The following is a 15,281-nucleotide window of genomic DNA, read 5'->3' on the forward strand; positions in this document are numbered from 1 at the left end:
CATAAAATATTGGTACCATATTGCTTATATGCATTATATATTTTATAATGCATACGTTTATATGCATGAGATTTTTAAATGTATTAGTATCGATTGATGTTGAATATTTATCAACTATGAAATGTTACTGTTCTCTTGGCCATTCACTGTTTTAAAGGATGTTCAGTCAGCATTTTAAAATATTGATTTGACACCCAACACTTTTGTAGTATAGTACTTTCTAGATGAAAAACATTGCTTAACCTTAGGTCAAATCCCAATTTCATACTTCTACTAATTGTGCTAATGATGATAAAGTGAACTTCCGTTCAAAAGTTTGGGATTGGTAAGATTTTTAGATTTTTATAAGTCTTTTGCATTTATTTGATCAAAAATATACAGTAAAACAGTAATATTGTGAAACATTATTACAATTTAAAATAACTGGCAACTGGTTTCTATTTTAATCTATTTTAAAATGGAATGTATTCCTGTAATGCAAGCTGAATTGTCAGCATCATTACTCCAGTCTTCAGGGTCACATGATCCTTCAGAAATCATTCTAATATGCTGATTTGGTGCTCAAGAAACATTTCTTATTGTCATCATATTTGAAAACAGTTGTGGTGCTTAATATTTTTATGGAGACAGTGTAAAAAAACATTTCTGAATTATTTGATGAATAGAACGTTCAAAAGAACAGTATTTACTGTAATTTTTGATCAATTTAGTGCATTCTTGCTTTATTTTTTCCCCCTTTTTATTTTTTAACATACATTACAAACCCCAAACTTTTGAACAGTAATGTATGTATTCTTAAAATTTCATAGAAGTATTTGAAACCAATCATCTTGTATGTCGTAATGGGTTGTAGGTAATAATAGTCGAAAAGTATGCATGGCCCAAAAGAAACTTGTGGAATAGATTGTATTCAAATTGTGATTCAGCCTTGGTATCCATTGCTAGTTTGAAAGTGTACATCGCAGCATTATTAACACAATATGTTATTTGTTTTGCCATTACAGGCGGGACTCATCGCGAGCTCCTACGACATTGCTGCTTGTGTGTGCCTGACATTCGTGAGCTACTTTGGTGGTACGGGTCATAAGCCTCGATGGCTGGGCTGGGGTGTGCTCATCATGGCAATGGGGTCTCTGGTCTTTGCCCTGCCCCATTTCACCACACCACCCTATGAGGTGAAAGTACCACAGCGCATGGGATTGTGCTCGGCCAATCACACAGAGGCATGTGTCGGTGAGGAAGGTGGGCTGTCAGCGTACCGCTACGTCTTTATGCTGGGCCAGTTTCTTCATGGGGTCGGTGCAACCCCTTTGTACACCCTCGGGGTCACCTACCTAGATGAGAATGTCAAGTCAAACTACGCACCTGTATACATAGGTGAGTGTGATGACGCCATGAAAAACATAAAACATATACTTTATACAGACTGATATTAGATATTTTATTCTGTTTGCCCATTTCCCCTATTTTGAAAATTAGATTACATTTTTCTGTCATCTAAAATGAACTTATAACAAAATATTAAAACACTAATTTAATAACACTGTTAAATGTAATCTTTAGCAATTCTCCAAAGTAATATACATTTTTCCTACGGTACATTGCGTACATTTTTCTCATTTATTTAGAAAGAATAGTGCAGCATTTTATTACTGTATGGCCCTATATATTATTGTTATATGATTCAAATGAAATATGGGGAAATTTGGATTAATAAATAAAAAGTAGGTCTTTACAATTAATTAAAAAAGAAATTATGACAAATATATTATTATCGTTTTGTAAAATATACTTAAAGTAATTAAAAAAAAGAAAATATTTATTAAAATATTTAAGAAACGTCACACAATCAACAGAATTTACAAAATGACAGAATACCTCTGCTGTGCAGCTCCTCATGTGAAATGTTTATTTGTACTTGTTACTAAAATTTTTGATGATAAATTAGGAAAAATTAAAATAGTGTTTGGGACAAACACTGTAAAACAGATTTCATAGGGCACCATTTTGTAAAAATGTAATACAATTATTAATTCAGTTGATTAGACATGCTTTTTGATTATTAAAATTAAAGGTGAACTAAGTAACTTTTTTACCTTAACCGAACAGCTTCGGAGTCATTGGAATATTTATATGACTTTTTTCGGGTTGAATGGTGGTCGTGTCGCACCCCCCAAGTGCCGGTGAGCCGAAAAACCACCCTTGCAACTTTGGGCTCAGCGTCAGGAAGTATCGCGTCACGTGATATCAGGTCTCGAGATGTAACGAATTGCTTTATGGCACTGCACACATACACTATCTAAACATTTATATGCTAGCCTTCTGTGTATCATACATACCTTAGTGGACATGGCACCCGCGAGCAAAAAGCGAGAAAACAGCGAAGAAATCGGCAAAGCTGCATAGTTCTGCTTTAAATAAAAGTATTAAAGAGGAATCCAGAGATTCAGAAAAATTACAATCAGAATTTGGAAAGAAATAACACAGAATTTACTCACATGTAATAAAGATTTCTCAGGGTTCTAATATTGGTGCATGCCCATTAATTGATTGGACATGATTTCATCAGAGGGTGTGTGCAAATGTGTAGCTAAATGTATTCAAGCACTCAGAATCCATATTCTTTAAAAAAAGAAAAACAACACCAAAAAAATCAATTGTCTTATAGTTTACATGGAAAAACACTCAAAAATTCATATTTGCCCTCACTGAACCCTGTCATTTTGTCTAACTCAGGCTTTGACACACCTACTCACTTTTCTTTTGTCGTTATCAGTGAGCCCCACTAGTTTCCACCTCAGACATAAATAAAACCTCATTCCATTGTTTTTCTCCCCACCGTCCACTTATCAAAGGCCATTGCATTGAGGCTACCCTGCTTGCCCCCACTCCAGACATAGGCACCGGAACTTTCAAACTGCATCTTACTGTACCTATTGATTGAAAACAAACATGAATCAGTGTGAAGTCTGTGAACTCAGAGCAGCTTTTATATGACTCAAGGGGCAATGGAGAGAGCCACAGAGACTTGATGTGCTGCTTTTGTTTTCTCAGGGATCTTCTACACAGCCGCCATTGTAGGACCTGCGGCCGGATACTTGCTGGGAGGATTCTTTCTCAACATTTACACAGAGATTGACCAAACGTAAGTGGCTAAGTAGCAGTTCACCCAGAAAAGAAATTCATAATTTACTCATCCTCATGACTTTTTTTTAGGAAAAAAAAAACAGTTATTTTATATTTATCTTCAATTCGATGTAGAGAGCACCTATATTATATTTTTGTCCAAAGGCCAAAAGGCTGTTAATTTTCATGCCATGGCTGATAACTGTTCAGTATTAAAACTCTATACTATTTTGTCTAAATAAATTTTTAAAAAAAAACTAAAAACTAAAATCAATCATTGTAAATGCTACAAATCAATTTAGGCATCACACATTTATAATGTACATGTGTAGTGTATGAAAATTTTAAAAAAAAAGATTTTAAGATGCAAGATTATATAGCTAGGATTGATTTGGACCTTATGACTTCCATGATGCAGAATACAAACTGAAATCTTGCATGAAAAAACAAACATATATTTTTCTATAGTTGTATTAGCAGTAAAACTTTCCAATGCTAAAATCTCACTCTTTCCCTCAGGACAGAGCTGACTCCTGAAAACCCACTGTGGGTGGGAGCTTGGTGGATTGGTTTCCTGGCAGGAGGAGCAGCAGCTCTGGTTATCGCTCTGCCTATACTGGGTTACCCACGCCAGCTACCAGGTGCTACCCATAAGCACAGAAGTCAAGTGACTGCAGTACAGTGCAGTATAGTACTAGTGTGAATAACTGTCTCACTTTCTTTATCTTGCAGGCTCTCAGCGATATGTGGCCATGCGTGTCTCAGAGGCCCACCAGCTGAAGGATGGCAGTCAGGTCACTGCATCTGATCCTCAGTTTGGAAAAACAGTAAAGGACATGCCCAGGTATGAACTTATGACAGAAGAGAGGAAGTGAGCTAAAAAGTGGTTTCCCTGCTGGTTTTTCAATCGTATTGAAAGCCATACCAGATTTTACCACCTTTTAACATAAGTGTGCTGCCATGTTTATATTTAGAAACTTGGTTGATGGGAAGGAGCTGAGGCTGTAGTTTTCTAGTTTGCCGAGTTCAGCGAATTCAGATGGGCGATGGGTCCCTAGATAATTTTCTTGAGATTGAGGATTAGCACTTTTTCAAATTAGCACTTTTCACTGTCACTTTACTCTTAAAGAGCCAACAAACTGCCACATATGAGTTATTGGGTTGTCGTTTTTCACTTGGTGTGCTAGTTTTTATTTGGCCACAAGTTTCCACTAGATATCACTAAAACCTCCTTCAGTTGTTATCCTGTCCTCCATTCAGTTTTCAAAGGCCATTGAAAGACAAATGCTGCATTTCACCTATGAGTCTTTCGAAAGAAATACAAGACAAAAGCACAAATCAATGCTATCAATTGATGCTGTTGTATGTTATCCATAAATGGTCATCCACAGAATTTAAATAATGTGTATTTGCAACGCATTCTCATCCTAGGGCGTCATATACTGGCGCTTTTGACATTTCGTCTACATCGAACGCACATGGCACCCTTTAGCGTCATATGACACGCACAGAGCTTTGTTCGGTTATGGGTAGGTTTAGGTCTGGGGTAGGGTTAGGGTTAGACCGCTAGGAGGTGCCTTCTGGCCCATATCTATCGGCGTCTCATATTGACGCTAAAGGGTGCCATGTGCGTTCGATGTAGACGAAATGTCAAAAGCGTCAGTATATGATGCCTTGGGATGAGAACGGGCTGGTATTTGCTACACGATCTAGTAGCACTATCTAGTGGATTTTGTTTTTAAAGCGCTCAAGTCATTTGCACATACTCCGCACTGTCCATGCGGTCACAAAAATTGGGCTGCACGGTATAAGTCCGCAGACCCTCCTGATGACAAAAGTTACGTCACGCAGATGGCTGAAGTATACTTTGGGCTTGAATGAAAACAAGGTTTTAGAAAATAACGCTCCACGGAAACGGCATTGGTAAAAGTTTCAAACGACATACTACTGACAGTTGATTTCGGCAAGTGTACTGTGTAAGTGGAGTGCAGCATTTGACACATTTGGCTACGCTGTTCTTATCCCATGTTTGGAGCATTGTGTGGGCATTCAGGGGAATTCTCTTAAATAGTTTGTCTTATTTAAAAATTACAAATTTTTAGTATTGGTGAATTCTCTTTGGGTGCAGCTCCTTTCACTTGTGGTGTCCCTCAAGGCTCCGTTCTTGGTCTGATTTTATTCTCCTTGTGTGAGCTTCCTTTAGGGTCTATATTTTAAGAAACACAGTATCTCTTTGCAATGTTTCCATGACACTCAAACCTATCTGTCCCTGGGATCCAACAAGAGGGATTTGAATATTCTTTTGGCTCGTTTTGCTGATGTCCACTTGTGTCATGTTTCTATCCCATTCCCCCTTGCTCTACCTATAAAATCCATCTATAAAAAGTAGAGAGCATCGTAACACCATGGTAACTGTGACAACTGAATGAGTAGAGGAGTCATTTTTCTCTCTCCCTCTTTTTTTTCTATAGGTCAATGCTGCTTCTTTTGAAAAACCCTACCTTCATCTTTTTGTGTCTTGCTGGTGCCACAGAGGCCACTCTCATAGCTGGGATGTCCACGTTTGGCCCCAAATTTCTGGAGTCTCAGTTTAGCCTGAGTGCTTCAGAGGCAGCAACCTGGTTTGGTAAAAATCACAATTAAATGCAATGCCAAACCCTCTTGCTCAAATTACTCTTAGAATATAACAAACAACTACATACATTGAGTTGTTTTTAACTCCATCTTCTCATTCCAGGGTATATGGTGGTACCAGCTGGTGGAGGTGGCACCTTCCTGGGCGGCTTCATTGTAAAGAAGCTGAACCTTCGTTGCCGTGGGATCATCCGTTTCTGCATGCTGTGTGCACTGGTCAGCCTAATGGCTATCTTCATATTTTTGGTACACTGTCCTAATGTGCCCATGGCAGGAGTAACTACCCCATACTACAGCAACTTCACACACAACTACAGTGCCCTCTACCTGCAGACAGAAATCCACAAAAGCAGGTACTGAACACTTTGAACTCATTACAGATCTGCAAACAATATAAACTGCAATAAAAAACGTAATATTTGTATTTATTACAGCATGAGATCAAAACCATACCTCATCAGTTTGAGATTGTTTTAAAATAAATGCATCAACAAAATTAACTATTTAGCACATTTATTATTTAATGAAACAATGCACCGTCCCGTTTCCCATTAGTCTTGCTTTCCTGACCGCCTGTCCTATAAAGTGAAGAGGGGAAAATTAAATTAATTAATTGATGTGAATATACATCTTTGTTTTTGAATAAACATATGTTTTTTCTTCTCCCTCAATACTGGGAAATGCTATAGAGACATATAATGCTATATTTGCCTCGCTGGTTATATATATATATATATATATATATATATATATATCCTGAAGACGTTTTAATTTGACATTTGTGTTATCTTGCATTGGCAACAAAGCTTAAAGGTAGGGGTGTAACGGTACGTGTATTCGTACCGAACCGTTTCGGTACAGGGCTTTCGGTTCGGTGCACGTGTGTACCGAATGACCAAATGCAATATTTTGTGTGCGGAACATAGGTACATTTTCGTGTTTCCACACGAACATATTAAGTGGCGGAAGTCTCCGCGTTCAGCGCAAATCCCGCCCTGCAGCTGATTCTAAAGGTTTACCAGTTTTACCCGTCGTCACTCTAACCTAAACCAATGAAATCGACTGCAGGGCGAAAAAAAAGTTTTTCCGCTCCGTGTGCGCCGCCGCACTCTCCGTTCCGCGCGCGCGCGCGCGTGTGTGTGTGTGTGTGTGTGTGTGTGTGTGTGTGTGTGTGTGTGTGTGTGTCTGCGCCATGGTCTGCGCGCTGCGCTCTCTGCTCAATGTTCAATGTTCGACTCCGTGTTTGCGCTGCGTTTTCTGCTCTGTCGTTAACGGCCCAAACACTCCAATCATGTACCGATCACGCACTGGAAAAGCAAAGTCCGCTCAAATAAGGTGAAATTTCTCAGTACTAGTGGACTTCTGTTTGCTGAGCTGGTATAGTCATGCTGGCAACAATGGTAAAATGACCTGCTCTGATCACATGCTCTGGTAATAATAGCTTTGTAGGAATATATTTTATTTTGATAATTAGTAAAAAAAAAAAAGAAAAAGAAAAAAAAAATCTTAAATTGATTGTTGATTGATTATTGAAAAATAATAATACATTGATATATATGTTTAATATTATTTTAATATAGGGCTATTTTCTGTTCCTTTTTTTCCCCGGTGTTTCATTTAATTAGGTGATTATAAGTTTAATTATTGATGATTACAAGCTTGGAGGAATTGCAATTAATTACAGCAAATTGTGCAATTAAAGTTCATTTTTTTTCCCAGTCTTAATTTTTAAATATGAGCAGGCCTACAAGCTGGGATTGGTAATGCTAAACTGTAATCATAGTTATTTATTTATATTTTTCATTAAATTTATTATGTGATATTGGTTTGAGACAGAGTATTTTATTTAGTGGAGAACTTTGCAGCAGTATTTTATTTCTTATTCTTTTTTTTATTTTATATATATTTTATTATATTAAAAAGTGTTTAAAAAAGTGTAAACAAATTGTTAAAAAAGTTTATAGTAATAAACAACCTGCAGTTTAATGTTTGCATTTCTTTTCCTTACTGTACCGAAAATAAACCGAACCGTGACTTTAAAACCGAGGTACGTACCGAACCGTGATTTTTGCGTACCGTTACACCCCTACTTAAAGGTGCAGTATGCGATTTTTCTAAATCATTGTTGAACACTGTTGATATTTGAAATCAACCCAAACAAACACACCCCTTCTTTCATTGCTCTGCCCCCCAAATTGCTCCCTCAAATGCATGAACACGCAATGCAAGAGTTTCTCTTTTATCATGGCAAAAGCAAAGAAAAATAAAGCGAAGATGTCAAACGAACGATAAGGGAGCACAAAAGATGAACATACAGTACACAACAGTATATACAAGCAAGAGTCCGTTGTTAGTCTCCAGCTGCACACACTCAAAACCAATGTTTCTCACGTATGGAGCAGAAACAACGCAACCTCTGTGTCCGATTTCAGGCCTTCCCATTTTGGTTTCTTGAGTGCTGGAAAGATTTTTTTATATTAACGTGGGTCCTAAAGCTCTTGCCTGACCATATCCCCTTCTATTTACATTGATATTCCTCTTATCTTTTCTATTTTGTAATGTCTCTCAGCCATCTCTCTTTTCTTCAAATCTCCCTCTTGCTCATCTTTCTCTCTTCTCCCATCATTAGTGGACACGCCCCCTACTGCTGATTGGCTACAAGGTTGTTGTTGTGCGTCCGAGCATTTTTCAAAAAACGCTTACTACACCTTTAAAGACTTTATATACCAAGACTTTGCACTTTACTATTACTATGAATGGGAGAGAGTGCAACGTGCAGTATGGCGGCATAAGTCCCTCCTTCTAAAATAGCCAATATTTTGCTCAAATGAAAGTGCATGGTCGACCAAGAAATATACATGGTCATTACATGGTCATTTGTGGTGTTTGCTGTGACTAAATCTGGATCAAACCTCAATGATTAACTGTAATAAATCAATGAATAATCAAACAGTTTTTATTATGAATTTCACTGGATTAGCTTTTAAGAGAAGCTTCTTGTTGTACTAGTTTTTATAATGTACAGTAAAGAGTGTGTTCATTTTTTTGGCCAACAGGGAACTATATGAGGTACTATGCCGGTTGACATTTTCTTGATTTGTGCTAATGTAAAAGTGCAATAATCTTCTAAATTTCTAAAATGACAATATTCATGATTATAATTTTTAGCACAATAATCATGATTGTCAGTTTTACTATTATCATGCAGCCCTGCCTGTAGGTATTAACCTTTTCAGTCAAGTCTAAAATGCCGTGTGAGTGATTTATTACACAGATAATGGTCTAAATTAATATCCAGAGTAGGAAAGGGGGGATTGACTGACAGTGTTTTATTGACTGGTTGAGGTGAAACAAAATTTAGAACATTTTCTCTCTCCCTTCAGCTTCTCAGATCTGCGCAATCTGACCGTAAGCTGTAACATTGGATGTCACTGTGCTGAGGAGTTGTTTAACCCTGTGTGTGGTGCGAATGGAGTGATGTATTTCTCTCCCTGCCACGCCGGCTGCAGCTCCCTCAACCACACGAACAGCCCCAGAGGCAGACAGGTACACAAACACTCTCTCAGTGCCACGTACATGCATTTAACAACACGATCAGTCAATTAACTCGACATAACTGCATACATTTTGTAAGGAAACTTAATTAAAGGGTAAAGGTAACTTATCCTCCCAAATTTGATCTTGTACTATGAAGGAATACTGTAAGTTTCAGAACGTAACACTAAACTGAGATAGAAATTAGTCACGATAACTAGATTTGGCATAAAAATGTTTACACTCTCTGAATAAAAATGAGTTTTATTCTTGATTATGAATTTTTCGTGTTGGTGTGTGTGTTTACACATTTATAGGTGTTCTCTGGCTGCAGCTGTGTGGTAGGGAATATATCATGGGGAGAACAAGGTTTTGCTGAAGAAGGGAGGTGTGTGTCGTCCTGCAATCACATGCCAGCCTTCCTCACCTTCCTCTTCGTCATCATCTTCTTCACTTTCCTCTGCAGCATTCCTGCACTTACTGCCACACTCAGGTATGACACTGCATATACTACCATTCAAAAGTTTGGGGTCAGTAAGATTTTTTTGTAAGAAAAACTTTTATTAAGCAAGGATGCCTTAAATGTTCAAGAATATTTCAATTTCAAATAAAGGCTGTTATTTTGAACTTTCTGTTCATCAAAGAATCCTGAACAAATAAATCACGGCTTCCACAAAAATATGAAGCTGCACAACTGTTTTCAACATTGATAACAGTAAATGTTTCTTGAGCATCAAATCATGATATTAGAATGATTTCTGAAGGATCATGTGACACTGAAGACTGGAGTAATGATGCTGAAAATTCAGCTTTGCATCACAGGAATAAATTACATTTGAAAATATATTCACATAGAAAACATTTATATTAAAATGTAATAATATTTCACAATATTACTGTTTTTACTTTATTTTTATCAAATAAATGCCACCTTGGCGAGCATAAGAGACTTTAAAAACAAAACAAAAAAAACATTCTATTGGCTTTTCAATGGTAGTTTAGACTAAAAATGCAAAATAAACGTTATGTCATGTGACCACAATGCAGCATACTACTGTTTCAAATGTATTGTGCAATAATGCCTACTCTTTCACTTTACATTTGGAAAAAATCATTCTAAGTAATAGCTAGTAAGTAGTAAGCTAGTTTTTCATTCCAAATAGACAGTAGGATCTCTAATGGTATACATTAAAGGGATAGGTCACTTTGAAATTAAATTTTGGTATGTTTTAGCTTACCTCAAGGGCATCCAAGATGTAGGTGTCTTTGTTTCCACAGTAGTTTCAATTTTGATATTTTTAAGTCAAACCGTTCTTGTCTGTCAGTCATATAATGCAGGTCTATGGTCACTGTCTCAAAGAGCATACACAGAGTCCAAATTAAACAATTCCCCATCGTAAGTACACATTGATGGCCTAAGACACGAAACTAGCAGTTTGTGTGAGAAAACGAACAGTATTTATATCGTTTTTACCTCTTGTACACAACCACATCCAAGTGATCTGAGGGCGCGCGCGCTTCCTGGTGTGTGACGTGTGCCCGCGTTCTGGCTTAGTCTGCGCAAGCGCCGGAAAGTGTACAAGAGGTAAAAACGATATAAATACTGTTCGTTTTCTCACATAAACCGCTCGTTTCGTGTCTTAGGCCATCAATGTGTACTTACGATGGGGAATTGTTTAATTTGGACTTCTCTGTGCATGCTCATTGATGTGGTGACCATAGACCTGCATTATAGGACTGACAGACAAGAACGGTTTGACCTAAAAATATCAAAATTGAAACTACTGCGGAAACAAAGACACCTACATCTTGGATGCCCTTGAGGTAAGCTAAAACATACTAAAATTTAATTTCAAAGTGAACTATCCCTTTAAAATGCAGATGTTTGTCATTAATGTAACTGTCGTCTCCTGCAGGTGTGTTCCTGACAGTCAGAGATCGTTTGGGCTTGGGATCCAGTGGATCGTAGTAAGGACTCTCGGTGGGATCCCAGGCCCCATAGCGTTCGGCTCAGTGATTGACATCTCCTGTCTGCTGTGGGAGGAGCAGTGTGGGGAATACGGCTCCTGTTATCTGTACCACAACTCAGCCATGAGCCAGTACTCGCTCATTGCAGGCATCATCTACAAGGTAGAGAAAAACACTTGAAAATATGTGGAAATTATGAAAATAAGGTTCCCTGAGAAACCAATACCGACTCATTCCATATTAAATACACTTTAGCTTGTATGAAACTCTTAAAACTGACTTTTCAGTGGTACATTGACGAGACAAATAGATTTTTGGTCTCCACTTGATGTGTTATACTTGTGTTAAACTCTTAGTCTCGTCAATGTTCTACCGGAGGCCAATAAGTCTGAGACCACAAGTGAAAATGCTTACATTTAGCATTTTTCTAATTTAATACAAATGTTTTCGAATCGTTACAAATTATATTATCAGCTTAACAATTTGAGTGAAAGGCTGAATTGAAAAATTAACAAATGCCATAATGTCTTAATATTTGTCACCATTTTTGTGACATAGAAGTGATCTAGAAACAAAATCTTTAAAAAAATAAAGAAATAAACTATATATGCAGTAAACTACTGTTGGTCTGTAAGAATTTTAAATGTTTTTGAAAGAAGTGTCTCATTTATTTAATAAAGAGAATACAGTTTATTCCTATCATGTCAAAGCTGAATTTTCATTATCATTACTCCAGTCTTCAATGTCACATGATCCTTCAGAAATCATTCTAATATGCTGATTTGCTGCTCAAGAAACATTTTTGATTATTATCAATGTTGTAAACAGATGTGCTGCTTCATATTTTCGTGGAAAACGAGATAATTTTTTTCAGGATTCTTTGCTGCATAGAAAGTTCAAAAGAACAGCATTTATTTGAAATATAAATCTTTGTATCATTTTAAATGATACTGTCACATAAATATTTTTATTTTCGCGTTTAAATCAGATTTTTAATCCTGGATTTTTAATGCGGCCTCCCCATTGAAGCCTATTGTTTATAATCAATAGCCCCTCACTTTTAGATCAGGTTCACATCAATCGCAGAAACCTTGTCAAACGAACCTAAGGGCAATCTAATCTAAACTCTATCTCTCTTTTTCTCAGGTTTTAGGCACTTTTTTCTTCTTTCTGGCCAGCATGCTCTACCAGCCGCCCCCCGAGTCTCCCCAGAGCAGCTGTGAGAGCACAGATGTGGCAGGGCATGACAGTGGGGGGAAGAACAGAGACCTGCCAATCAAAGACATCCCCCCTGAGATCATCTCCAATCCGCATGCCAAATTATGACCTCAGTCGAGTCTACAAAAAGCACCTCACCTCAAATTGTGTGTATGCTTCTGTGTGTGTGTATAAGGTCAACACCATCACTGTTCACTGTGCCCCGTCCCTCCGGGAGTACATTGTTCCAACATTCATCTATGATATATTCTCATATACTCTCATTGCCCACCAGCCTAAAACTCCTGAGAACTGAAAGCATCTATGTCACAATGAATGACCAAAGGTCAGAGGTGAAATCAGAGCATACAGTATGAGTTATATAAACAGAACCCACCAAAAGCAAACATAATCTTAATTTAAGAATAGATTATGCATATAAACTAAAATTATTTGTATAATTTAAGCATAAAAATTAGAGCCTTTTTGCAAGGAAAAAGCCATGAAAAGAGCACTTAATATAAATGTAACGGTAATAGAGAATTACAGCAAATGTGGAGAAATTATGACAAAGTGTTAAGCTGTTATATTAAAGATAGTGTATTGAAATGCTGCTCAGTTATTCATAAAGAAAAACTGAGTTACAAACTGTGCCTTTAAAGTATTTTTCATAATTCAGCACAGTTAGAAAGAGATATTGCAGAAAAACAAAAAATACCCTACTGACAAACCCTTAAATCTCTCTAAATTGCACTTTAAACTAACTTCACTGATATAAATTTACATCTGAACCATTCACAGTAGTGTTATTATACCAAGTTTTGTCATGCAGCACCATTTTACGTTCTAGTCCATAGTAACGCATGTAAAACTTGTGATTCATAGATTCTGAATATTTTTACCATTTTAAAATGTGCCAAAATACTGTAGCGCAGGACAGGGAGGCTTCAAAGTGTGAGGTCACACAGAGATGCAAGTGAGAGTTGAAGGGGGAGCAGGTTTACAAAAGGAACTTTTTGCAACTGAATGCCATGTTGCGATATCCCACCCGAGTTGGGATATTCCTGAAAAGCACTTCACTTTGAGATTACACTAAAAATGATTCTTGCACTGATTTTCAGGATGAGATATTAAAAGACAATTTTTTGGTTGTTCATAAAGTAACAGAGCAAGAAGGATTTTTTTTTCTCTTTGTATGTAGGATTTTTTTCTGGTTGAACATTGAAGTACCACAAGCTGCTTAAATCCAAATATAAGAAGCCTAAACTAATATCTAATTTGCTTATATCAAGTGCTATTAAAGACATCTCACCAATGATACTATATGTTGAGGTTTTTTTATTTGTTATTAAATGAATTTGTAAGGATTCATGTTGTATCAGAACTCTATTATTATTATTTTTTTTTCCTGATGTGATGGATTTTGATGGATTACATTGACTGTCTGATGGCAAACCCTGAATGACAATGATGCACTCAGAAATTTAAGATTTGCACAATGAAACTAAACATGCAACAACAAAGATATTTGTATTGAATTTGTGTTGGTTCATGTGCATTTTTTATCCCAATGACTGAAAGAAATGTGTATTGTGTCACAAAAGGAGTTTGTGAGTGGGCCTGTTTTTGTCTTCATTGATATTTATTTGACTTTCTTTTTTTTACCACTGTGTTTCTAATCACTTGCAATGTAATTAGTTTTGGTACTTTCTTTGTCAAGTAATTTTTAAGCTGAAGTTTCGATAAAAGTTTTGAGTAACAACCAAAAAAGCAAAGTGTCATATTTTGTTCCTGTCTATACCTGTATATGCACACACACACATATTCTATGCAAAGTCTCATGCACAAATGACACAAATATCCTTATTTGATTAGTGAACTAGAAAGCGCACAATCATAACATTTCTTTGTTTTAAAAAAATCAATACAAATGCTTAAAAATCCTTTGTAAAAAACCTTTATAAAAATCTTTTTAACATTTACTCTCCCTATCCAGTATGGAAATTATGTTTAATGGAGGCTAGCTAGTAAGAACTGTGCATGTATGATAATAAAACATATTGACGTAGTCCAAACACAAAGGATACATTTGTAAAATGAGATTAAGCATAATGAAAATACAAAATGCTCAAGAATTGCGTTGCTTTTGCTCATTAAATTGAACAAACAGCAAAGATCACTTTAGAGTTTACTCACATGCGTCTGGTCATTGTGCTATGTGTTGGTGCCACTAGATGTCACTAGCTATACATTGTAAATTTGTCTCGCCAACTGAAATGACAAGAAGCCATTCTTAGAAAAAAAAGAGAAAGTAATAATAATACAAGATATGGTTAGTTCAGCAGCATGCAACACTTTAACATTATGCTCTGAAGATATGTTCAAACGAAAGAATTTCTGCTGGAAAATGTCATTGTGAAATGTCACAGAATGTGGAATTATCAGATTATCAAATCTACAATTTATATCTTGATTTGAGTTGTAAAACGTAAAGCAAAATGTTAAAGCAAAAGATAAGAATTTAGAGTGGAATGTTATATGGACAAACGGATTTTTTTTTTTTTTTTTTTTTTATGTGGCGGAAATGGGCTTCCATACTATTAATAGATAAAGTAAATATTTTTGTAGTGATACATATTATACAGTAATACATAAGTATTTTTGCAGGTGATGTCAAAGGGGATAGAGAGGTTTTGTGGCAGTTGAGAAAAACGTGTTTATTATTAGCAACAGACCAAACATTGGCTGGAAAGGCAGGGTTTGAATTGACATTCTAATGGACGGTAATCATGCAAGGTAACAAATCAGAAGACAGGAAATAC

General features: G+C 36.5%; 1 protein-coding gene across 2 annotated transcripts in view; it reads left to right on the plus strand.

Moving 5' to 3' along the window:
- slco4a1 (solute carrier organic anion transporter family, member 4A1) overlaps nucleotides 1–14,220 on the plus strand; it is a 38,782-nt gene extending 24,562 nt beyond the window's left edge. For both annotated transcript variants that reach the window (XM_079848126.1, XM_079848127.1), the window contains exons 3-12: nucleotides 1,005–1,377; nucleotides 3,055–3,145; nucleotides 3,646–3,767; nucleotides 3,859–3,970; nucleotides 5,598–5,752; nucleotides 5,864–6,113; nucleotides 9,144–9,306; nucleotides 9,612–9,787; nucleotides 11,211–11,424; nucleotides 12,409–14,220. In XM_079848126.1, the coding sequence (XP_079704252.1) occupies nucleotides 1,005–1,377; nucleotides 3,055–3,145; nucleotides 3,646–3,767; nucleotides 3,859–3,970; nucleotides 5,598–5,752; nucleotides 5,864–6,113; nucleotides 9,144–9,306; nucleotides 9,612–9,787; nucleotides 11,211–11,424; nucleotides 12,409–12,588 (1,836 nt within the window). In that variant the 3' untranslated portion in view covers nucleotides 12,589–14,220. The remainder of the gene's footprint in view (nucleotides 1–1,004; nucleotides 1,378–3,054; nucleotides 3,146–3,645; nucleotides 3,768–3,858; nucleotides 3,971–5,597; nucleotides 5,753–5,863; nucleotides 6,114–9,143; nucleotides 9,307–9,611; nucleotides 9,788–11,210; nucleotides 11,425–12,408) is intronic.
- The last annotated feature ends 1,061 nt before the right edge of the window (nucleotides 14,221–15,281 follow it).

This window comes from Squalius cephalus, assembly GCF_949319135.1.
Source record: "Squalius cephalus genome assembly, chromosome: 18".
Lineage (NCBI taxonomy): Eukaryota > Metazoa > Chordata > Actinopteri > Cypriniformes > Leuciscidae > Squalius > Squalius cephalus.